This window comes from Hippopotamus amphibius, chromosome 16 (assembly GCF_030028045.1).
Source record: "Hippopotamus amphibius kiboko isolate mHipAmp2 chromosome 16, mHipAmp2.hap2, whole genome shotgun sequence".
NCBI lineage: Eukaryota > Metazoa > Chordata > Mammalia > Artiodactyla > Hippopotamidae > Hippopotamus > Hippopotamus amphibius.
Window position 1 is genome coordinate 64009963 of NC_080201.1, and position 23340 is coordinate 64033302.

Here is a 23340-nt window from a genome sequence, read left to right on the forward strand (position 1 = left end):
ACTGAACTGTACATGTAAATGGTTAAAAAGGTAAATTTTATGTTATGTTTTACCTCAATTAAAAAAAGAACTGGAAAATGAAAAAAAAAAAAAAAAAAGGAGTGGGGGCACAGGCTTTGGGACCACAATGCCTGAGGTCATATTGGGATCTGCTGCTACTTACTAGCTGTGCAACCTTGGGCAAGTCAGCTCACATCTCTGTACTTGAGTTTCCTTCTCAGGAAAATAGAGTCCCTTGGGAAGCCCTCATGTTTTGTAAGTCGGAAATGGTCTGGCAGTTTCTTTTTTTTTTCTTTCCTTCTTTTTTTTTTCCTGGCAGTTTCTTAAAAAGTTCATCGTAAATGTGCCACACACCCTAGCAATTCTGCTCCTGGGAATCTACCCAAGAGAGATGGAAATATACATCTACAGGAAGACTTGTACACACATGTTTATAGCAGCACTATTTATAACAGCCAAAGAGTGGATGCAACCCAAACGTCCATCATTGGACGAACGGATAAACGAAACATGGTCTGTCCAGACAATGGAATGTTATTCAGCCATAAGGTAATGACGTGCTGATACAATTTACAACGTGGATAGACCCTGAAGACATTGAGGCCATGTACAGAAGGCCACGTATCGTATGATCCATGTCTATGAAATATCCAGAAAAGGGAAATCTGTAGAGACAGAAAGTATGTTAGTGGTTGCCTGGAATTGGGGATGGAAACGGGAAGTGACGATTAATGAGCACAAGATATCTTTTTGGGGTGATGGAAATGTTCTAAAATTGGATTGTGGAAGTAGCTGCACCGTCCTGTGAATTTACTAAAAATCATTGAATGGTACCGTTAAAATGAGCGAATTCTGTGGAATGTAGATGACACCTCAACAAAGCTGCTTAAGAAGGAAAAACAGAGTCCGTAATAGTATCTATCTAATGATACCATTGTGAAGATTAAGTGAACTAATCCACATAAATCTCCTTAGAAAAAGACGTAGGGTAAATACTCAAGAAATGTGTTTTGTATTGTTATGAACAAGTGTGTTGAGATGGTCTGCGCTAGATGCTCAGCACAGGGAAAGACAAGCAATAGGGTTAGATTCGCAAACACCACTACTCACTGCTTTATAATGATACCAATCCCTTGGTTATTTTATCATTTCCTGCGTCTGTCCCACATACGTGGGCCTCAGTTTTCTCATCTGCAAAATGGGAGAACTGGGCTCCATCTCTAAGGCTCTTTTCTTGCCATAAGTTCTGTATTTTGTTCTAGGAATGTTTCTCTTCGGTTGTAGCATCTTAAGGATGAGTAAGCATGTAGGGTCGGGGGAGGTGGTGGGCAAACCTGTCCCCGCGGGGAGGTGCCTTGGGGCTTGGAGACCATAATGTGTGCAGGTCGGGGGGGCTTGAAAGGTGGGTGGGTGTGACTGGGAGCTGATTGTGAAGGTCATATGGGCCTGGTGTAGGGTTCAGGGCATGGAGCTAGTCCAGTCTAGGCTCGAATCCCACATCCACCATTTCCTAGCTATGGGATTTTGGACAAGAGACTTCTGCTCCAAGTGCTGTTTCCACCTCTAGAAAATGGTGAGGATGTTTCCTGGCTCCCCATGGGGAACTAGGATTCCCTGAGATCATGTCTATACCAACTTGGAAGAATAATAATAACAAAGTAACAACAGCAAGAACTTCTTCCCAGGTGCCAACCACTGTCTTCAGCTCTTTCCACAAAGTAACTTTTTTTTTTTTTTCATCTCTTGTGGGATCTTAGTTCCTCCCCCAGGGATTGAACCCAGGACCTTGGCAGTGAGAGTGCAGAGACCTAACCACTGGACCACCGGGGAATTCCCCAGAATAACTTTTTAATACGAAGGGCTCAATTCCTATTAGTGATCACAGAAGTAGGACAAGTGCCTTCTTAGCTTGAATCCTCAGTTTGCCCCTTCTATAAATGGGGCTGTATACATGGGGCCTCCCTCAACAAGTTTTATCCATGAGATTGTGCTGAAAAGGTGTCTGGCCCGCATGGGGATGTGGTAATAGGGAGCCACTGAAGGTTCCTGGGGAGAGAGGTGGCTGGCATATAGGGAACGCATATCCCAGCCCCCCTTCTCCTTAGCACCCAAGGTTAAGTTACAGCTTCTTGCAGGAGCTAGTGCATTGGGGGATGGGGCTCATTTGGAAACCCTAATTTATTTGTGCCAATATTTGGTTCTCGTCTGTCTTCCCCACTGGTCCGTAAGCTCCATGAGGGCAGGTGCTCAGCTGGTCTTTGCCCCCAGCATCTGGCATGGGGTGGTAGTGAACACAGGGGTGATCAAATGGGTTAGCACGTGCTGAGTGCTTCCTACCTGCCAGGCACTGTTCCAAGGGCTCCGATAAGATGTGTCTTGTTGCGTCTTGGACAGAGGGAATTCTGCAAAGCTCTGGGTGGTCATCATCTCCCCTCCTTGACTCTCAGCCCCCCTCTTTCCAGCTTCCTTCCCGCCCTCCCTCTGCCTGTGTTTTCATCACACCAGGGAAGCAGACTTCCCTCCTGGAGCCTCAGTTTGTTGCCCTGGAAAACAAGGATGATGTCACCCCTCTCTCGCCTGGCCTTATAGGTGTCAAGATACCTAAGTAGTCGCTGTCATTATCTGCATAGAGCAAGTGAGAGCTGGGGAAGGCAGGATGTCAACAGGAGGAAAGAGAAGGAATTTAAGGATTGGCTGGGAGATATCCTCCCGCAGCTCCCCCACTACTAGGACCTAAACAAATGGGTTAAACACACACACACACACACACACACCCCTGGAAGATTTGTACAAAATGACGCTTCCCACCCCACCCCCAATTCCTTGCGGTTTCTCACACATAGTAGCCCACACCCACCTCACACATGGCCTTTGCCCCTGCTGTTCCCTCCCTCCTGTTCATTCAGGTCAAAAGATCAAACGTCATCTCCCCAGAGACCCTGCCCTCCGCATGGGCTCCATCTTCACAGTGCCCTGTAGTTTTCTTGGAAGCCCTTACCAATACCTGATGTCATCTTGCAGACTGGTTTATGACCTAGGGCAGCGAGGTCCAGTGGAACTTTTCACGGTATGGAATGTTCTAGATCTGTGCTGTCCAGTAGGGTAGCCACCAGCCACAGGGGGATACTGGGCACTTGAAACAGTGTGACCGAGGAACTGAACTTTTAATCTTGTTCCATTTTAATTATTTCATTGTAAATGTATTGATATTGTTCCCAGTTTAACCCCGCTTGGGGCTACGGGCTAAACCTTGTTAGACTGTGCAGAGCTACAGTTCCAGCTCCTCATAGAGTGGCTTTCTTCTGCCCGGCATGCCTGGGGCCTAGCACTGTGCCTGGTCAACGTTTTTTAGTTTTTTGGCTGCGTTGGGTCTTCATTGCTGAGTGTGGGCTTTCTCTAGAGATAGCAAGTGGGGGCTCCTCTTCGTTGCGGTGCGCAGGCTTCTCATTGTGGTGGCTTCTCTTGTGGAGCCTGGGCTCTAGGCGCGTGGGCTTCAGTAGTTGCGGCACATGGGCTCAGTAGTTGTGGCTTGTGGGCTCTAGAGCGCAGGCTCAGCAGTTGTGGCGCATGGGCTTAGTTGCTCCGAGGCACGTGGGATCTTCCCGGACCAGGGATCGAACCCGCGCCCCCTGCATTGGCAGGTGGGTTCCTAACCACTGTGCCATCAGGGAAGTCCTGTGCCTGGTCAATGTTGGATGCATGAGTGCATGCAGGGATTCCATGTTGGGATCCCTAAAGAACCCCCAGGGCAGATGGCACTCCTGTTTCTTCTCATGAGTTTCTTGCTTGGCTGAGGGCCGAACGGTCGCTGATGTGCGTAGCTGCATCCTTCCTGCTCTAAACCCAAGCTCCGAGCCTGCTGAACACATCCCTGCTCACCCAGATACCCTCAGCCAGCCCGCACCCCCACAGACAGCCCCACTCTCTCCAGTTCCACGAACTCACATTTATTCACAGACAGACAAAGGGACAGGAACAGACCTTTGCTCACTGGGGACCCCCCAGTCTGGCAGTTCCAAAGAGGTGATGGTGTCCAGTGTGTGTAACAGGGGACAGCCAGACCGGGCCCCCCCCCACCCCTGCAGTGTCCATCCCTCTGGCCAATGTCCTCCACCTCCCGAATCAGCGTCCTGCCTTCACAGGTGGGGCAAACAGTTTCTAACCAGCATCAGGGGGCCTGGGGGTGGGCGATGGGGAGGAAGGGGCGGTCCAGCCCCCTCCCTCCTTAGTGTCGAGGGCTGGAAGGGGAGGGGTGCGTACACAGAGGAGGTTCCTCTCCCTCAACTTCTCTCCTCCATATTGCAAACGGGGGTGGGGTGGGGGCTTGTCAAACAGCGGGGCTGAGGGTGGGTCTGCGGGTCAGGAGGCCAGGCCCCCCAATCCCCGCAGGTGAGCCTTGCTGTCAATCTCTTCTTCCTCCATCTCGAAGGCTGAGTGGTCTTGGCTGTCGAAACAGGAGGCGCTGAGGAAGACAGGGGGTGCTGGCGGCGACCGGGGTGGGGTCCCTGGGGAGGGAGGCTCTTCCTTGATGTGTGCGACGGGCAGCGGGAGCCCTTCCTCCTCCTGGCCAGCCGGGGGCGGCGGGGGCGCCTGGGCCTGGAGCGCCTGCTGCGCGGCGGCGGCCCTCTCCAGCTCGGCGCGGTGGCAGCGTTGGTGGCGCAGGAGGCTGTAGGCGCGCGAGAAGCGCCGTGAGCAGTGCGGGCAGGGGTGCGGGGCCGGGCCGCCCGCGTGCACCTGCGCGTGGCGGGCCAGGTCGGCCAGGCGCTTGAACTCCCGCTGGCAGCGCACGCACTGGAAGGGCCGCGCCCCCGAGTGGGTCACCCCGTGCTGCCGCAGGTGCGCCCGGCGCCGGAAACCTTTGCCGCACTCGGGGCACCAGAAGCGGGGCTCCCCAGCAGGCGGCCGGGCCGGGGCGGCATCCCCTCCGTTCTGCCCGCCTTCTCCACCCTCCGAGGCCCCCCCGCACTCCGCCCCTTCACCCCCCTCGGGCCCCTTCCCTGAGGTCCGTCCGCCCGACGCCTTGTCGTCCTTCTTGCCCGAGGGCAGCGGGGCCAGGAGGCTGAGCGCGCCGTGGACGCGGCGGTGCTGGCGGAGGTAGGAGGCGAGGCGGAAGGCCAGGCCGCAGTCCGTGCACACGAAGGGGCGGTCGGTGGAGTGGACCAGCCGGTGGCGGGACAGCGACCAGGGCCTGGCGAAGGCCTTGAGGCAGATGGAGCACTGGTGGCGCTTGGGGCGGGGCGGGGGCCCCCCTTCGCCCTCCTGTTCGCCCTCGGGGCGCAGACACGGGTGCGCTTTGAGCTCGCCCTTGGTGGCGAAGGCTTCTCGGCAGCGGAGGCACAGCAGCGTCCAGTCGGCCTGGAGCAGGACCTGCTTCTCCTCCTGCCGCCCGGCCGCCAGCGCCAGCTCGGCCCTCAGCTCCGCTGCCCCGGCCTCGGCCTCCTCCTCCTCCGACTCGCGGGGCTCTGCGCTCGCGGCGGCCGCCAGCGTGGCCGGCTCCCCCGCGGACCACGTCTCGGGCCGCGCCGCCGCCGCCTCCTCCTCCTCCGCGGCTCCCGCAGCTGCAGAGGTGGGCTGCTCGGCGCCCTTGTCCTGCGCGCCCCAGCCGGACTCGGCCGCCTCCTTGGCTGCCCTCTCGATGGCCAGCTCGACCCCGCCGCCCGCGTGCTCCTGGGCCAGGTGGCGCCTGAGCTGGGCCGGCTCGGGGAAGGTGCGGGGGCAGGCGGCGCAGCGCAGCGGGGGCTGCGGCCCGTGGCCACGCAGGTGGCGCGAGAGGTGCGCAGGCCGGCGGAAGGCCTTGGGGCACAGAGGGCAGGCGTGGGGCCGCAGGCCCGAGTGGCTCAGCCGGTGCCGGGAGAGGTAGTAGGGGAAGCGGAAGAGGCGGCCACAGGTGGGGCAGGGCAGCGGTGCCCGAGGAGCTCCAGCGCCCCCCCTGCCACGGCCTCGGCCTCTACCACGGCCTCGGCCACGGCCCCGGCCACGGCCCCGGTGAGGTGGGCTGCCCTGGGCTGGTGGAGGAGGCTGCGGGTCCATGCCTGTAAAGAGAAAGAAAAGAGATAGAGATCTGGGGAGGTGGGGGGGGGGGGGGATGCAGAGAGAGAAGCAGAGACAGAGAGGCATGGAGATGCAGAGGGGGGCAGATATTTAGCCGGGCAAGGGAGGGAGGAACAGACAGACAGACGAAAAAGGCCGGGATAAGAGGTAGAGACGAGGAGAAACAGAAAGACAGGATGGTGAGAGGCAGAAAGCAGGAGAGAGAGATGGGGACACCCAGCAGAGACAGAGATGAAGAGAAAACAAAGAGATTTAGGCAGAGATGGTGCAAACACAGAGATCAGAGGAACCATGGCAGGATGCAGGACGAGAGAGACAGGGAGAAACAAGACAGAGACAGACAGAAGAGGGGACAGAGGCAGACAAAGTCAGCGAACTGCTTTTTCTCCAGGGGCCCTGCTGGAACCTATTGGGAGGGGCTGGGAAACAGCCCTTGGTGCCCGAGTGGAGGGGGTGGGATTTAAAATTAGGAGGCCCCGGAAATGGAGTGTGGGTGCCCAGTCCCAGAGGCTGGGAGAAGCCGGGAGTAGGAGGGCCCAGACTCCTGGGCAGGGAGGGGGCTAGGGACCCGGGTCCCTGGGGCTGAGGTTGGGGTGGGGAGGGGGGGTTGGGAGATGACTGGGGTCCGGCATCCAGACTTCTGTACGTGCAGGGGACGGATTCCTGGGTCTCAGTGGTGGAGAGGGCTGGGGGAGGGGGCTGGGTTCCTAAGACAAGGGAAAGGTGGGGGCTGGGGCCCAGTTGCTCGAAATCTCCAGCGAGGAGGAGGCTGAGGGCCAGGGCCCTGGACCCCCGAGGAGGGCTGCTGGGGGTCAGGAGCCCTAGGTCCCGGGGAGGGGGCCGATGTCCGCGCTGGGCGCAGCCTTTGGTTCCCCGCAGGCATGGTCAGCAGAACTGGGGCCACGGGTCGAGGCCGTGCAGATTTCTGAGCCCAGGGCCTGGGGCTCGGCCCCGATGCCCGCGCGCCCGGTTCTTACCTCCGCCTCCTTTGCTCCTTTCTTCCTTCCCCGCGGCCGGCCGAGTGCGGACGGTGGTGGCGGGGAGGGAGGGCCCCGAGCGTGGTGGGGGGTGGAGGAGGTTGGGCTCGGTGTCACCGGCTAAGCCTTCCCCCCGGAAACCCGGCTTTTCGTCGGAGCCTGAAAGAGGAAAGACTGGCTGGGAAGCCGGAAGCGGGTGGACGAGGGGACCCAGGGGGCGGGGGGGGGGGCAGCTTGGACTCCTGGATCCTGTAAGGGGAGGGGGCTGGGGCCCAGTCCTCTGGGCTCCCCGAGGGAGGAGGGGGCTGGGTTCAGCCTCGCTCCCTCCCCTCCCCAGCAGACACACATATTCATTCATTCCTTCAACAAATACACATTTATCAGGTCCAGTCTGTCTGTGCCAGGCACTGTGCTGGGCGAGGGGGGTGGCCGGGAAAGGAGATGAATGAGGCAGTGACAGAGGCTTCAGGGAAAGTACCGGCAGCCTGGACTAGAACCTGACTGCAGCCTTCACGTGGCTGCTTGAGCAAGCGACTTTCCTTTTTCTGAGCCTCAGTCTCCCTCTCTGTGATAAACCCCGCGTGCATTCACTTGACTCTGAGACCAGTTACTCCTTTTGCTACATGTATTCACTTGATCCTAAGCCGCCAATGTTTACTGAGCACCTACTGTGAGTTAGCTCTGTCCTTGGTGCTGGAGCTGCGGTGGCAAAGACAGGACCCTGTCCTCAGGGAGCTCACGATCTGACGGAGGAGGCAGACGGATTCAGATCCAATTGCCCTCCTGGAGAGTGTGCTCTAAAGCAGGAAACCGGATGCGGTGGGATTACAGGGAGCAGAGAGGACACTGAGTGAGAGTAATCCCTGAAGGCTTCCTGGAGGCAATGCTGTTTCGGCTGAAACCTGCAGGACGAAAGCCAAGGGTTAGGACTGGGGAAGGGAACAAATGGAAATGAGAGAGAAATATACCAACACAGCCACTATCCTTCTGATAGCTCCACTGGGAAACATGCCACAAAGGGTGCCTGTACCAGGTTAGTGGTTGCAGTATTGTGCATCACTTGGAAAGATGGGAAATGCGCTAAACGCCCATCAGTTGGGGATTTGAGCGATAAATCGTGATTGATCTACCCAGCAGAATGCTATGTGTCCATAAAAAGAGAATGAAGAAGTTCACTGTGTAAAAATATGGAAAGGCTCCAAGTGATAATGGAGGAAAAAAGCGGAAGGTGGAGCACAGCCTGCAGCCTGTTCTATCTGGGCTTATCAGCAGGTTGTGTCTGGGAGAACTGGAAGGAGAGAGAAGAAACTGGCAACATTGTCTAAGTCCCAGGACTGAAACTTACTACACTCTGTCCTTTTGTCCTTTTGGAATTTGAAACCACATGAATGCGTGCCATACTTAAAGGAAAAGGAAACAAATGGGGGATAATAAAAATAAATAAAATGAAAATAAATGATAGCTTACTCTTGTAAGTGCTTTACAAATACAAACCCATTTGTTCCTCCTTGTGTTAAGAAGTACTTAACATTAGTTTCCCATTTCACAGAGCAGCAAAGTGAGGTACTGAGAGGTTTCAAAGTAGTGAGTCTGTCTTTGCATTTCATAAAGAGATGGGAGAAATGACGGTGAGAAGCATGGTTTTTAAAAAACCTGGTCGGTAAAGCTGTATTTTAAAGGATATATACATATGGAGCAAAAGTCTAAACACATCCATGGAGACAATTAGCACCAAATTTGGGGTAGGGGTTACGGTTGAGAAGGGAGAGGCAATCAGGAGACGGGGGAGGTCTATGGAGTCAGGTGTATCTCATGTTTTAAAACTGGTAGTCAATGTGTGTGTGCGTGTGTATTTTTTGTTAAAATACACGTAACATAAAATTTACAATTTTAACCATTTTGAAGTGTGCAATTCAGTGACATTAAGAACATTCACGAGATTGTGCAATCATCTCCACCATCTAGTTCCAGAAGTTCATCACTCCAAACAGAAACCGGGATCCATGATTCTGTCATTCCCCATTCCCTTCTCCCCCCCCCCACCCCGGTTCCTAGCAACCAATAATCGTCTTTCTGTCTCTATGGGTTTGTCTACTGTGGATATTTCATATCAACTGAGTTATCCAGTATGTGGTCTTTTACGACTGGCTTCTTTCACTTAGCATAACGTTTTCAAGGTTCATCCATGTTATAGCATGTGTCAGTGCTTCATTGCTTCATTGCTTTTTATAGGCTGAGTAAATTCCATTGTATGGATATACTGTATTTTGTTTATCCATTCATTTGTTCGTGGACCTTGGGTTGTTGCTACTTTTTGGCTATTGTGAACAGTATTGTTACAAACATTTGTTACAAATAAGTTTTTGTTTTAATGGCTGTTTTCAATTCTTTTGAATATATACCTAGGGTGTGTGTGTTATTATTTAATTATCTATATCTTAAAGCCTTAAAATATTTTTTTTTCCTAAATAAAAGGAAGAAACGAATTCAGGAATGAGGGTGAGGGGAAAGAAATTCCAGAGAGGTCAGCGTGTCTTGGAGGAGATTTGGGGCTTTGGATGGGGGCATCAATGGTGGCCAGTGTGGTGGAGAGAGGCCGGAGCTGCACGAGCAACTGTGCCCCGCCTCCTGGGCTAGGCTGAGCGCCGGACGCATTCCGAGTGTACTGAGAAGCCACTGAAAAGGTTTTAAGCTGCAGAGTCACATGATCCGATTAGTGTTTTAGAGAAATTCCTGTGGGACCCGCGCGGAGGCCCAGCCGGATGCAGGGGAGACTGAGGTGGGGAGCAGGAGGAGGCGGGGCCCGGGTCCAGGTGAGAGATGGGGGGGCCTGGGCGGGGCCCGCCTCGGGCAGGGGCGGGACCTGGCGCTCATTGGCTCAGAGCTGCCTTCTTGGATGCCATTCCCACCGCCACCGCCTCCTCATTGGCTTCCCCACTTCGAGCCCCCCCCCCCTCGCGTTTAGTCTCCAGCACCTAGAAAGCACATCCCTTCGCTTCTGCACTAAACACCGTCCAGCGGCTCTCACCTCTTCCTCCCCACCTTCCTCACCTGCACATCCCTCCCTACCTGTCTGAACCCTGGAGGCTCCCTTCCACGGAATCCTTTCTTTCTCTCTGCTCCATCCACACTGTCCTCTGCTCTTTTGGACGCAGGGCCTTTGCACTTGCAGTTCACTGCCTGGAATGCCCTTCTCCTAGATATTCATAATGTTTTCCTTACTTCCCCCACTTCTTACAGATCTTCTCAGAGACACTTGTCCCGTCCACCTTAGCTAAAATAGCCCTCCTGGGAATGCCCTGGTGGTCCAGTGGTTAGGACGCTGCGCTTCCACTGCAGGGGGCACAGGCTTGATCCCTGGTGGGGTGAGAATTAAGAGCCCACAAGCCGTGAAGTGCGGCCAGAAAGTAAATAAATAAATAAATAAATAAATAAATAAATAAATAAATAAACATAAAGTAACACAACTCTCCTGTCACCCTCTAGTCCTTGCTCGGCCCTGATTTGCAACATTGTATAGGACTTATCGCAAACATTAGGCTGCTTTTCGGTTTTCCACCGATGACTTATTTCCCCTTTCACTGAAATATAAGCTCCATGAGGGCAGGGGTTTGCTTCTCTTTAACTGCTCTACCTTCAGCGAGACTCGCATATCGAGCAATCTTGGTGGGTGAATTAAGAGGCACGAAGGGTGAGGAGGAGTGAGGCGAACTCGGGCTTCAGATTTTGGAGTGGGGGGCTCCCTGGAAGGGGAGAAGACTGCCGTGGTGGGGCGATGTGAAAAGCAGGTGAGCTGGAGGTGCAGGTGGCTGGCTCCCGGCTGCGCGCGCGAGTCAGCTCCGCCCACAGAGGCGTGGGAGTCGCCAGCGTCTGGCTAGTAATTGATACTCTGGACAGGTTGAGATCACCCCCCGGGTAAAATCCTCGCCCTGCGCCTCCAAGCCTCAATGAACACATCGATAAAATGGGGCCACGGGGTCACGGGTTCGGGACGAGGTCCAACCCACCAGCTGGCACTGAGGGACACGCGGGAAAGGGGATGAGTCCCTTTCGTTACCGCCTCCGAAGAGAAAGGACTGGAGTGGAGGTGAGGTAGGCGGGAGGTCCCTATTCAACACCCCACTGCCAGGCGGCCATCTCCATGACAACCCTGGCACTTTTCCAGGCCCTCGGCTCTGGAGGCGGAGCTCGTCTCCAAGTGGGCGGATCTTGTCCCCGGGGGAGGCGCCTGTATCCAAGGAGGCGGGTCTTGTTTCTCCAACGCGGAGAATTTTTTTTTTTTTGGACCCCAGGGGGATGAGTCTGGTCCCCCTTCCTGAGTAGTGGTGGCAGAGTGCAGAGGAATATCTCTAAGCTTGACCTTTCCCAGGGGCCGACCTGGAGCCTTTTCAGGTGGGCAGTTGCAGATCTCCAGGCAAAAATGTCTTTCTTGAATGCCAAACTCTCACTTGTTTGCCTCGAAACTTATCTCCCTCCCTTAAATGCTTTTCCTTGTGAAATATAAGACATAGATGAAAAGCGTGCGATAAAAACATAAAGTTTCACAAATAATTATAAAATAATCACCAGATTAAGAAATGGAATGTTGGCAGCCACCCCAGAGCCCATAGAAGTTTCCACCATGTCCCATCCCGAATTTAACCCATCCAATTCCACTGTTCTGATTTTATGAAACAAAACAAAACAAAAAAAACCCCCAAACCTTTCCTTGCTCTTCTAGATGGCTGACACCCACAATGCATCCTAAGCAATATTACAGTTTAGTTGTGCTTGCTCGAATGTTATAGAAATGGAATGGTACACTATGTACCTGGTTTCTTGAGTCCTGCTTCTCTGTAACTTTCATTCATGTGACTGTGTGCCTCTGTGCTCATTCATTCTCATGCTTTCTTGCTGTATAGTAGTCCATGGCATAATATACCATCATTTATTTATCCACTCTATTGTTGATGAATGTCTTTAGTCTGTTCCGGCTGCTATAACAAAATACCACAGACCAGGTGGCTTATAAACAACGGAAAATTACTGCGCACACTTCTGGAAGCTGGAAAGTCCAAGATCAAGGTACCAGCACAGCCACCTTCCGGTGAGGGCCCTCTTCCTGGTTCATAGCTGTGCTTTCTTGCTGTGTCCTCAGCTGGTGGAAGGGGCTGGGGGTCACTCTGAAGCTTCTTCTGCAAAGGCACTAATCTCATTCATGAGGGCTCCACCCTCATGACTTAAGCACCTTTCAAAGGCGCCAGCTCCAAATACCATCACATTGGGCGTTAGGATTTCGACGTATGGATTTTGAGGGGACAGAAACATTCAGACCATAGCAATGGGCATGTCTTTTGTTCTAGTCTGGGGCTGTACACTTCACTGCTGTGAATGTTCTTATACATGTCTCCTGGTGCAGGTGAACATGAGTTTCTTGGGGGTCTGTGCCTGTCAGTGGGATGTGCACATCTTCAGCCTTATTAGAGCATGCCAGTCTCCCAAGCATCGTAAAATTTAAGAAGCTCAAGATGGAACTCATGATCCCTCTAGCCTCTACCCGAACTTGTTTTCTCTCTGTTTTCTGGTCTTAATACAAAGTGGCAGCAAAAACCAATACCCTCCCCCCACCCGCCCGTCCTCCCTTTCCATTACACATGTGTACACACAACACACGCTTGCACATTCTACCTCCAGAATTCATCTTGGGCCTGCCTGCTTCTGTCCATCACTCTGCTCCAGGCCCCCACACCCCTCTCCTGGTGGACTGCAGTAGCCTCTGCTGCATTCACTCTGCCCCCTCCAGGCCCTTTTGCACTCAGCAGCCAGAGCGGCCCTTGGAAAGTGCAAGAGTGGTCACATTCCTTCACACTTAAAATCTTGCTTGGCATTGCCTACAATGCACAGTCAAATGCCCAGCTTGGCCCACCAGGGTCTGTGTGACCTGACCCTTGCTTACCTCTCTACCTCATCTCACCCCTCTCTCCCCTCCTGGGCTCATCCAGGTGGCCATCTGGCCCACCCCTCCTCGCCATTCTGGTCTCAGATCAAATGCCACCTCTGCAGAGAAGCACCCCCCGCCTCCCTGCTGGACCACCCAACCTAAGGTGGCACAGCCCAGCCACTCGTTTTTTTAAGCAGTTACTTTGTTCACTGTTGGATCCCCAGAGGGGGTTACAGCGCCTGGCACTCGGTACCGGAATGTAACCCAGCGCGTAGGAGACAATCTGAAGGGCCTGCCCAACCTCAGATGGGCGGATCCTAATCTAGGGGAAGGCTGGAGCGGCTAAAGTACAAATCTGGTTGCCTGGGAGACAGAGTCTAAGGGGCAGGGCCTCTTCTTACCGTAGTCTGTAAACAGTTTGGTTTTTAGGGGGCGTGTCGTATGGGATTGAAGGTTTCTAAACGGCGTGTCTGGTCCCAGGGGGCATGTCCTGTCGGAGGTGAATTTTGTTTCTGAGGCAGGATTCCACTCAGATGAGATCTAAACCATCTCTGATATTAAAAGGGTCATACACCGTCTAAAGCACTTGAAATTTCTCAAGAGGAAGGAAAGATCTGTCTCTATTTAGGAGGCCTGTCCCTAAAGCCAAGGATCAGAAAATGAGACGGCAGTGGCTGACAGGACAAGGTTTATTGGGGTCCAGGAGACACTGGGGAGTGGGATGAGGGGGCGAGGTCGAGGCTTACAGGGGGAAACCCCCTAGCCAAATCCCCCTTCCCCTTGGGGCTGGGGAAAACACAGAGACAAACTGACAGAGACGTAAAGACCAACAGGTGCTACAGCAGAGCGGGAGGGATACCCCGGTGTCCCCCACCTCTCACTCTTGAATTCACATAATGGGAAATGACGTGGACCAGCCCGCACGCTAGAGGGACGGGAGGAGTGTCTGCCGTATTCACTCTAAGGAGGATGGGGCGCAGTCGGCCATCTGGACCGGCCCATTCCAGTGGGCCGGGGGTGGGGGTATGTGTATCTCGATCAGTCCATCCTACTGGGCGGGGGGATTTTGAACCAGCCTATTCTAGTTTTGGGGGATGGGGAAGATCATTAGGGTCGATCCATTCCGCAGTAGAGGAGGAGGGAGTCCTAACTGGGGAAGGAGTTGAGGGCAGGGGGCAACTACCCTGGTCCTCTTTCCGCATAGGGAATAAAGGGGGTCGGGGGAGGCAGATTCCGGCTATATCCATTATTTGAGGGCACCAGGGACTCTGGTGGGTAGCATTTGGAGGGGACCCAGGGAAATCCGGGGACATGTTTCCCCCCCATTCCCCAGATCAAGGTCGTTGGAATGATGGCTCTCAGGGAGAGGGGCAGTTTTCCTTTGGGGGAGGGTGCCCATCACTTATTAAGAGGGCTCTCACGGTGAGAAGTGCTTGTGAAGACCCAGTTCTCGTTCCTCGGTCCCCGCAGCTCGGGTTTGGGGATGCTCAGCACGTATTCCAGGGGCCTCGAGTCTAGGAGTCTCTCCGTAGCTCCGGGGCCCTCAAGCTGAGGAGCGTCTCCATTGATTTGCTGCCCCCCAGCTCAAGGGCCCGTGTGGGTGTTTGGTGGCCCCATGTCTCCAGCCAGGGTCCCCTCATCTCGGGGCCTACGTCTGGATTTGGAGGGCGGAGGCCTCCCTCGGGGTCCCTAGGCCCCCTGGTCCGGGCCCTGAGTCCGGCCCCTGGGAGGGGTGGTTGGGCGGAGGGGCGCACGGCCTGGCCACGTCAGTCCATGCCTCGGTGCAGCTTCAGGTGCCTGGAGAGGTTGCTGAGCGTGATGAAGCCCTTGCCGCAGATGTGGCAGGGGAAGGGCCGCTCGGTGCCGTGCAGCAGTCGGTGGCGCTTGAGGTAGCACTCGTGGCGGAAAAACTTGCCGCACTCCAGGCACGGGAACGGCTTCTCCCCGGTGTGCACCAGCACATGCCGCTCCAGGTCCCGCGGCGAGCGGAACAGCTTCTCGCACTCGGAGCAGCCGAAGATCTTCTTGCCGCGGCCCGAGCCGGACGCGGGCTCTCCAGGCGCGGGGTCCCCCTCCGGGGCGGGCGCAGCCGCCGCCTCGGCACCGCCGCCCTCGCCGTGGCTGGTGCGCCGGTGCTCCTCCAGGGCGGCCAGCGCCGCGTACAGGGCCCCGCAGTGGCCGCAGCCGTAGGTGGCGGGGCCCGAGTGCGCCTCCAGGTGGCTGGCCAGCGCCGCCGCCGACGCGAAGAAGGTCCCGCAGTCGCACTGGTAGAGGGTGTCTTCCGACGGCTCGGCCGCGGCCGCGGGCGCAGGGGCCTCCCCGCCGCCCTCGGGGAGCAGCCCCCCCAGCTCGGGCACGCCGCCCCCGGCGCGGCCCAGGAGCAACCCGCCGTCCCAGGCCGGCTGCTTGTCGCCCGCCTCCGCAGCGCCGCCCTCGCCGGCCGTCTCAGGCCCGGCGCCAGCCCCGGAGACCCAGGCCTGCGCGGGGGGTGCGCCGGGACCCTGCAGGTCGTGGGTCAGCTTATGCCGCTCCAGCAGCGCAGGGGCGTTGAAGTCGCGCTCGCAGCGCGGGCACTTGAAGGGCTTCACGTCGGTGTGTGCAGCCCAGTGGGCGGCCAGCTCGCGGCCCTGGTCGAAGCGCCGCGCGCAGGCACCGCACGCAAAGGGGGGCAGCGAGGCCGCCGCAGCGGCCGCCGCCTCGGCCAGCCCCCAGCTCCCCGGGCCCGCACCTGCCCCCTCTGGGCCCTCTCCGCCGCCGGCCCCCGCGCCCCCGCACACTGAGCAGGGCCCCACGTTGCAGCAGACTGAGCAGGGAGCGCTCAGGGCGGGCAGGCCTGCGCCAGGCTGCAGGGGTGACGGGAGCACCCCACGGTGCTGGCGCTTGAGATGGCGGCCCAGGCTGGAGCGCGAGGAGAAGCGGAGCTCGCAGACTAGGCAGCAGTAGGGCTTCTCACCAGTGTGGACGACCTGGGAGGGCAGGAGGAAGAGCCCAGCGTCAGGGTTGAGGGTCTAGCCCGCAGGACAGATTCTCGGCCTCCCAGAGGGATGCGGAGGAAGCTCCCTGTCAGGTCCGCAGGGCCAGGATCTAGCTTCCACCCTCTCTTCCTCGTTTTCTGCATCCGGCCACGTTGGCATGCTTTTGGACCCTCCAGACTCAGGACCTTCACACTTGCTGTTCCCTTTGCCTGGAATGCTGTTCCCGTGGTGGATTCCTGCTCTTCCCTCAGGTCTCAGATCAAATATCACCTTGCCCTGACCTTCCTCCACCGTGTGTGGCAGCCCATAGCTCTCCCCTCTGTCTTGCTACGTATTAGGTGGTTATTATGGCTGTTGTTGCTTTCACTCCCTTCCCAACTCTTCTCCCTTTCCAGACCGTCCTTGCCTGTGTATTTGCTTTCTTGCTGATGGTCTACCTGGCTATGGACCACTTTCAATGGAATGTAAGTTCTCGAAAGGCGTGGATTTTATTGATTTCACCTTGGTAACCCAGGTGTTGGGAGCAGGGAAAACATTCAGACAATCGCTGAGTAAAGGAATTAAGTACATACGTGGTAAAGCTATCTTTTAAAACGGTAATGGAATGACAAGCACAAAGTTGCAGATGCTGGCATATGAGCAGGGGCACGGGAGAGAGGGGGGACATACAGGTGGGGCAGATTTACCATGAATGTTTTAGTTCCTGGGTTGGGTGGTGACTGAAAGAGAAACACCTCAAGCTTTGACTGGTCGGGGTGCCTCGATGGGGAGGGAGGGAGGCAGACAGAAATTTTCTTAGAGGCCAGCTATCTGTTGCCCATCGGTGGTCCCCGGGGCTCCTAGGGCGAGTCCAGCCCAGGGAGGCCCGCCTGGGGCCCGCCTGCAGGACTCACCTGGTGGTGCAGCAGGCCGGTGGAGTCTCGGAACCCCTTGGGGCAGGCGGAGCAGCGGTAGGGCCGCTCGCCGGTGTGCGAGCGCAGGTGGTTGGCCAGGTTGAAGCTGTGCTTGAAGCCCTTGCCGCAGCGCGGACACGCGTGGGGTTTGAGCGCAGTGTGCCGAGCGAAGTGGCGCCGCAGGTCCGAGCGGTAGCGGAAGCTCTTGCCACACTCACTGCAGTGAAACGGGACGCGGGGGGCAGCAGCAGCGGGCGGAGCTGGGGCCGGGGCCGGAGCAGGGACTGGGGGCGCTGGCAGCGGGGCGTCATCCATGGTGGTGCGGCGCGAGGGCAGTGGCGGGTGTGGGCGCTCTCTGGAGCGGGGAGACATGGAGGGGGTTGAGGGAGCCACTTCCCCATCCGCCTCCCCTGTCAGGCTCCTTGGACTCACAGACCTGCCAGCGGTCCCTGGGGGCCCGGCCTACTACATTCTAAGCCACGCCCATCCGTCCAGGCCACACCCACTGCTCTTTAATCCCCTCCCACTCTCCTACCACCCCTTCCGTCATTCATCTGCCTATCTTCCAGATCGTTTCCAAGTCGCTTCTAAGCCATCGAATGCTTTTAAGCCTCTCCCCTTCTTTGTGAATGGACTCCTGCTCCGCTCCAGGCCCCACCCAATGTGGCTAAGCCCCGCCCACCCGCGTTCAGGTCCCGCCTACTCTTTCCAAAGTCTCCAGGTTGTTCCTGAAGCCTCTTACATTCCTTGACAAGCCCCTTCCCCTCTGAAAGCCACTCCCACTCTTCTTTGAAGATGAAAGTCTCCTTCAGGTAAAGACTGACATTCTTAGCCAATGGGAGGAAAAAGATCTGGGGCTAAGCGCACTTGAGTCAACCTTCCGGGGCCACCAGAGCTAGTCCTGGAACCTTGGATAAAACCAGCTGATACTCTCTCCATCTGCAAAATAGAGATACTGGGAAGACCTACCTCACGGAGTGGTGGTGAGGACTAAGCACTGTTGTGGCCATGCGCGCCGCGGGCTTACTGACGCTTGCGCACAGCAAAAGAGGTAAGCTGTTTTGATTACTACCGTCTGCAAAGTTCCTCCGAGTTTCCTCTTGAAGTCCCTCATCTCTTCCCCAGCAAGATCCGCCTCCTGAACCCCACTCGAGTTTTCCTTTAAACTAAACCTTTAAGTAAACCCCTTCCTTTCCAAGACCACCCGTCACTCTACCTCTCTTGCCATCTCAGTCCTTGCTGACACCCTCCCCATCCTAAGCCATTTCACCTGCAATATAAAGACCTGCTATTTCCACGAAGACGCCCCAAATCACACTCTTAAACCCCACCCCCTCACTATGCCCACCACTTCCTGAAAGACACGCCCCTAGTCAAACTCCACCCTCCTACCCTAAGCTCCTCCCACCTCCGCACTGAATCCCTTTACCCCACTCAGCCCGAATTAGAACCCTGCAACCTAGGGCCCGCCTACCACTAAGCCACGCCCCTTTGTCAAACCTCGCCCCTTTGCCTAAGCACCTCCCATTTCCACCACAGCCCCGCCCACTTCCACTCCAAACCACGCCCACCCCGCCTCCTCCCAGCCATTGCTCCGCCCCGGCCGCCACGAAGCCCCGCCTCCTCCCCGCCCCGTCACCCGCGGGGCTGGGTCCCCCCTCCCCAGTCAGCGCGAGGACCCAGGCCCCGGAGCTAGCCTTTTGTGCCCCTCCCCCCTGTCCCTAAAAGGTGCGGCCCCGGGCGCCCGAGGCGGGGGCAGGTCTGGCCAGACCCGCAGCCGGGCGAGTCCACCTTGCTCTTACGGAGCGGGGGTTCTGGAGCCCTGAGGCGGCCCCGGGAGGCCGGGAAAGTCAGTCGGCTTTCCTCTTTAATTACTTACACCTCCCTCTGGGCGCCGACATTTTGGGCAGCGGGGGTAGCGTCACTTCCACCCGGGGGGCCCCTCGACTTCCGCCTCGGCTCCCTTCTCCCCCGCGCTCCCCCTTTCTCCCGCCTTCTTGGCTTCTCTCCTCCCCGCCGCCCTCCCTTCTCCCTCTTTCCCGTCCCTCTCCCAGCTACTGGAGGTTAGAGAAGCCAGGGTGGCGCCATCTTGGGTGAGGGCATGGAGAAGGGGTGGGGCTTAGGGTGACCCCCGGCGCCATCGAGACTGAGGGCAACGAGCTCAGCGCTCGCCGTCTCCTTCCAGCGGCGTCGACTCTGGCGGGTGTTCACATAGATGAGGGCCGATTTGATTCCTTTCTCGCGGCCTCAGAGTCCTTCTGGGTAGGATGTAGAGTTGCATCAGGAGAGGAGAGAGATCGAAGTTCGCCGACTGCGGTAGACACAGGAGGAAAGAGCAGGCTCCATCTTGTGCTAAGGCTTCCAGTGGGCTCTGAAGCCCGTCAGGCGCCATGTTAATTACGGGAACGAGCGGCCATTTTCCCGCTCCTCAGCCTTTCGGTACCTTTCTTTGATTGGGTCACCAGGCTGGGCGCTTTGTGGGAGGAAAGACATTTCTCTGTGTTTGGGATGTGTTGGTGGGGTAATTTACCGCTCGTGGCCAGCGAGGGCGACGGGTGCGCGGGCGCGGCTCGCCGGCGGGGACGTGACCGGCTCTTAGGACCCAGGGCGCCCCCTTTGTTCCCCGCGGGCGCGGGCCCGACGGGGAGGAGGGGAGGGAGGGAGGGAGGGGCGGGCCGCCCGGCGTCCGCGCCGAGGGGCGGGGCAGTCCCGCGCGCGCGCGTCGCCGAGGGGCAGGGCCCCCTCGCCCCCGCCCCTTCCCACGCGCCGGCCCCGCGCCCCCGCGCGCGCACACTCGCGAGTCCAGGCGACATGCAAATGAGGTACCCGAGAGGCGGGGGTCCGGGCGGGGGGGAGGGGAGCGGAGGGAGGGGAGGCCCGGGGCCGCGCGCTCCTGGAGCGCGCCCCCCACCTGCTTCTGCTCCCGCGTTCGCTGCAGCGCGCGCCGACCTCGCGCCCCGCGGAGCCAGCCCGCCTGGGCGCGCGCGCGCAGACCCCCTTCCTGGCGGCCCTCGCCGTCCGCGGCCCGGCGCCGCTCATTGGCCGCCGCCCCCGTAGGGCCCGCCCCGCGCGATCGCAGCCGTCGGGTGCGCGCCTGCACCGGGGTGGAGCAGGGCGAGGGTCCGGGGCGCAGTTCCAGAGACCCGGATTCTAGTCCAGGCACCCCCAACGGAGCGGGCCGTGTGGTCATGGAAAAGTGGCTGCTCTTCTCTGGACCCCAGTCTGTGTGCCTGTTCCAGTGGGGTGCAGTGGCACCTGCAGCCCCTCATCCTAACTGCACCTGTGCTTTCCTCCCCTTCCCCTTTTTTATACCCCAGTCTCATGGTCCCAGGCTTTGCTGCTGATGGTGGTGTTGGTGATGGTGGTTTATTGGGTGCTTACCAGATGCCAACCGACAACCCTGTTATTTTACAGCGATGGAAACTGGCTCAGAGAGGCAAAGCCACTTGTTAATTAACAGCAGAGCTGGATTCAGATGCAGGACTAAGGGACCCATGATGTCTCTTGGGTCCATTGCTTCTCACTCCGTGGGCCATTGGGGCCCATGAGATCAAGTCTTGGCCCTGCCACTTAACCACAGAGAGAGCTTGGGCAACTGACTTGACTTTCCTGTGCCTTGGTTTCCCCATTTGCAAAACGGAGGTGATTGTACCTTTATTCAGAGGGTTGGTGTGAGGCTTAGCTACTCACCGTGGTAATAAGAACTTATATCTCCTAAGCACTTCTGTGTCCTGAGCACTTTGTGTGTATTATCGTCATGACATGTCTGTGTGAGTAGGTGGGAATATTCATCCTATTTTGCAAAAGGCTTAGCTGAGGCTGAGAGAGATGAGCACCTTGTGCAAGGCCACCACACAGAGAGTAAGTGACAGACTCAGGAATCGAACCCAGAACGTCTGGCTCCAGAGCCCAGACTCTTTAACAGCTCTGATGCATGTCCTCATCGGCAGCTCAGGGGCAGACATCACCTGGGACCAGTCCCTTTCTTGCAATCCTGACCCCCTTCTCTCCCTCTCCCACTTCTGTCAGGAGGAGGGACAAGAACATTTATGAAGCCTCTGTGGCTCTTCTGTATGGTGGGTTCTCTGTTTTGAGGATCGAAATACTGGCCTGCACCCTCAGTTGGACTCTGTCCTCCCTGGAAGATTTTTCTTTATTTTGGCTCTCGTTGACCGCGAATGTCTAAGAGGGGTAAGGGAGGTCTGGGAGACAACTGTGGGGCTCAGGGCAGTGTTTTACTAACTGGTACAGAATTATCTGCATGGCTTTAATTGTGCATCCACGTGAATGTCGCCCACGCCCAGGCTGACAAACTCAGACCCAGGGATGGCGAGGTGTTGGGGGACAAGGGCTGTGCTAGACTCTCCTGCACTGACGGCTACTCCCTCTCTCCTCTTAGCCCGGCTCCAGTGCCCAGACCCAAGCCCCCCACTGCTCAATGGACACCCCCAGCCCAGACCCGTGGCCTTCGCCTTTGCCGGGGGAGGAAGAGAAACCTCTGGCCTTACCTCCTCCTGTTCCCCGGGGCCGCCGAGGCCGACGTCCTGGGGGGGCCACTTCCTCGAATCGGACACTCAAGGCCTCCCTCCCTCGCAAGCGGGGCCGCCCCCCCAAGTCAGGGCAGGAGCCCCCACTGGCGCAGGGGGTGACAGCCCCGGTGGGCGGCGGCGGTGGCAGTGACCTCCTGTTGATCGATGATCAGGGTGTGCCCTACACAGTCTCTGAAGGGTCAGTGGCAAGCGGGTCCGAGGGCTCTGGCCCTAAGAAGGCCCCGCACTTCTGCCCGGTGTGCCTTCGGGCCTTCCCCTACCTCTCCGACCTGGAGCGTCACAGCATCTCACACTCAGAGCTGAAGCCACACGAGTGCAAGGATTGCGGCAAGACCTTCAAGCGGTCCAGCCACCTGCGGCGGCACTGCAACATCCATGCCGGCCTGCGGCCCTTCCGCTGCCCGCTCTGTCCCCGCCGCTTTCGAGAGGCCGGCGAGCTGGCCCACCACCACCGCGTCCACTCCGGGGAGCGCCCCTACCAGTGCCCCGTCTGCCGACTGCGCTTCACGGAGGCTAACACGCTCCGGCGCCATGCTAGACGCAAGCACCCCGAGGCCATGGAGGCACCCCTGTGTCCTCCGAACCCAGGGCCTGAACCACCGTGGGACGACGAGGGTATCCCGGCCACAGCAGGGGCGGATGAGGAGGAAATGGAGGGGAAAGAGCCGGCTTGACTCCCACCCCCGGCCACAGCTCCCCAGGCCAGGTTTAGAGCTGGGCGTTCAGCTGGCGCTGGGCCTGGGCAGGGAGACCGGGACCCCCGCTTGTCTGGTGGTCTTGCCGTTGTGGGAGGGGGTTGAGGGTGAGAACTTCCACTTCTGGGTCCTGCTGCCTTCTGCCCCCCTCCCACGGACTGACAGGCCTGTGGAGGCAGGGGCTGTGGAAATAAATCTCTGCCTACTGGCCTCCTGTGTGTGTTCGGTGACGATCCCAGGGCCGGCGCCTCTCTTCTCCTCCTTTCAAATGTCCTTCCGCCGCTACACCATCCCCACGTCATGTGCTGCATTAGCTTGGCTCTCAAGACTGGCTTAGGGGAAGCCTTTGCCGCCTCTCCCATCTCCAGAAGACCCCAATATCCCTAAATCACTCCCCCAAATATGCACTCTTAAGTGAAACATTGACCCTTCTGTGCAAAAGTGACTCTAGGTCTCACCCCCCCCCCCCCCATCCCCGGCGCGGCTCCGTTCTAACAAGATTCCCGGAAATTCTGCAGCCACCTCTTTGGCCCATGTCTTTGTCCTGGCGCTGTGTGCAGGGAAACACTGAGCTGAGGGCTGCGTGCTGGGCTGACAACTTTGGTAGGGCTTAGGTAGATGGGGAGTGACCTGGAGGGGCGGGGCTGAGGACTCAGGCGGGGCTGGCTGAGAACTGGGATGGGACTTAAGGAGCTGTGTGTGGGTTGGCGGGCAGAAATTGAGAACATTTAGAAGGCATGGATAGGGTTTACCTGAGGGGAGGGGCTTCAAGGGGAAACTGCTGTAGAGCGAGGCGTTAGGAGAGGTAGGACTTGAACTGCGAAGACGCTGAGCGCTGGGTGTGGTTGCTCCAGGGCAAGGGTAGAGAAGGGGGTACCTAAAAGATGAGTGACGAAGGAAAGTCCCTGGCAGAGGGCGAGCTTAGGAGGAAGGGCTGGCTAGAACCGAGCTTAGCGGCGTGAGGTGGGGCTGAGCTAGGGGTGAGGCTTACAGAGAGTACATAAGAGGGGCCGTGTAAAGTGTGGTAAAGCTGCGGTTCGAGACCTCAACCTGCATCAGAATCACCTGCACCGTATTTTAAAACGCAGGACCCTAGGCCCTACCCCCAGGGTCTCTGAGTCAGGAAGTCTGCGGCCGGGGGCCTGAGAATTTACATTTCTTTAACAAATTCCCTGGTGATGCCGCGGCTGCAGGTCTCCAAGCCGTACTTCGAGACCCAATGACTTCAGGTGATGCTTCGGAAGTGCGAAGCAGAATTAATTTAGCAAAAAAAGCTGTG

The 23340-nt window shown here is 57.4% G+C and overlaps 3 protein-coding genes across 10 annotated transcripts; 1 reads left to right on the forward strand and 2 right to left on the reverse strand.

Annotated features, from left to right (window-relative positions):
- Window positions 1-3939: 3939 nt before the first annotated feature.
- On the reverse strand, window positions 3940-7133 carry ZNF579 (zinc finger protein 579). Of its 2 annotated transcripts, none has more exons than XM_057710704.1 (2): window positions 7029-7133; window positions 3940-6032 (listed from the first exon to the last, which is right to left on the reverse strand). In XM_057710704.1, exon 2 carries the CDS (start codon window positions 6028-6030, stop codon window positions 4360-4362), a length of 1671 nt encoding a protein of 556 aa, XP_057566687.1. In that variant the 5' UTR covers window positions 6031-6032; window positions 7029-7133; the 3' UTR covers window positions 3940-4359. The 2 variants fall into 2 exon arrangements, with proteins under 2 accessions (XP_057566687.1, XP_057566688.1); XM_057710705.1 differs by having other exon boundaries at window positions 3940-6061; window positions 7029-7089.
- A 6492-nt stretch (window positions 7134-13625) lies between these two features.
- FIZ1 (FLT3 interacting zinc finger 1) lies at window positions 13626-19036 on the reverse strand. Of its 2 annotated transcripts, none has more exons than XM_057712870.1 (3): window positions 18696-19036; window positions 16817-17171; window positions 13626-15914 (listed from the first exon to the last, which is right to left on the reverse strand). In XM_057712870.1, the coding sequence occupies exons 2-3, from the start codon at window positions 17129-17131 to the stop codon at window positions 14715-14717; spliced, it is 1515 nt and encodes a 504-aa protein (XP_057568853.1). In that variant the 5' UTR covers window positions 17132-17171; window positions 18696-19036; the 3' UTR covers window positions 13626-14714. The 2 variants fall into 2 exon arrangements, with proteins under 2 accessions (XP_057568853.1, XP_057568852.1); XM_057712869.1 differs by having other exon boundaries at window positions 17786-18894.
- A 103-nt stretch (window positions 19037-19139) lies between these two features.
- ZNF524 (zinc finger protein 524) lies at window positions 19140-22271 on the forward strand. 6 transcript variants are annotated; one of them, XM_057712872.1, is made up of 3 exons: window positions 19465-19638; window positions 20134-20677; window positions 21216-22271. In XM_057712872.1, exons 2-3 carry the CDS (start codon window positions 20645-20647, stop codon window positions 22038-22040), a joined length of 858 nt encoding a protein of 285 aa, XP_057568855.1. In that variant the 5' UTR covers window positions 19465-19638; window positions 20134-20644; the 3' UTR covers window positions 22041-22271. The 6 variants fall into 6 exon arrangements, with proteins under 6 accessions (XP_057568859.1, XP_057568855.1, XP_057568854.1 ...); XM_057712871.1 differs by having other exon boundaries at window positions 20231-20677; XM_057712874.1 differs by having other exon boundaries at window positions 20231-20458.
- Window positions 22272-23340: the final 1069 nt, after the last annotated feature.

What these genes read in the sequence shown, in the direction of transcription:
- FIZ1 (XM_057712869.1), bottom strand. Translation starts at nt 17,826, where the DNA reads ATGGCCACAACAGTGCTTAGTCCTCACCACCACTCCGTGAG. An exon ending in CCTCACCACCACTCCGTGAG is followed by an intron (nt 17,172 to 17,785) that starts GTAGGTCTTCCC and finishes TCCCCGCTCCAG; the next exon opens with AGAGCGCCCACACCCGCCAC. An exon ending in CCGGCCTGCTGCACCACCAG is followed by an intron (nt 15,915 to 16,816) that starts GTGAGTCCTGCA and finishes CTGCCCTCCCAG; the next exon opens with GTCGTCCACACTGGTGAGAA.
- ZNF524 (XM_057712872.1), top strand. Translation starts at nt 20,645, where the DNA reads ATGAGCACCTTGTGCAAGGCCACCACACAGAGA. An exon ending in GCAAGGCCACCACACAGAGA is followed by an intron (nt 20,678 to 21,215) that starts GTAAGTGACAGA and finishes CTCTCCTCTTAG; the next exon opens with CCCGGCTCCAGTGCCCAGAC.
- ZNF579 (XM_057710704.1), bottom strand. Translation starts at nt 6,030, where the DNA reads ATGGACCCGCAGCCTCCTCCACCAGCCCAGGGCAGCCCACCTCACCGG.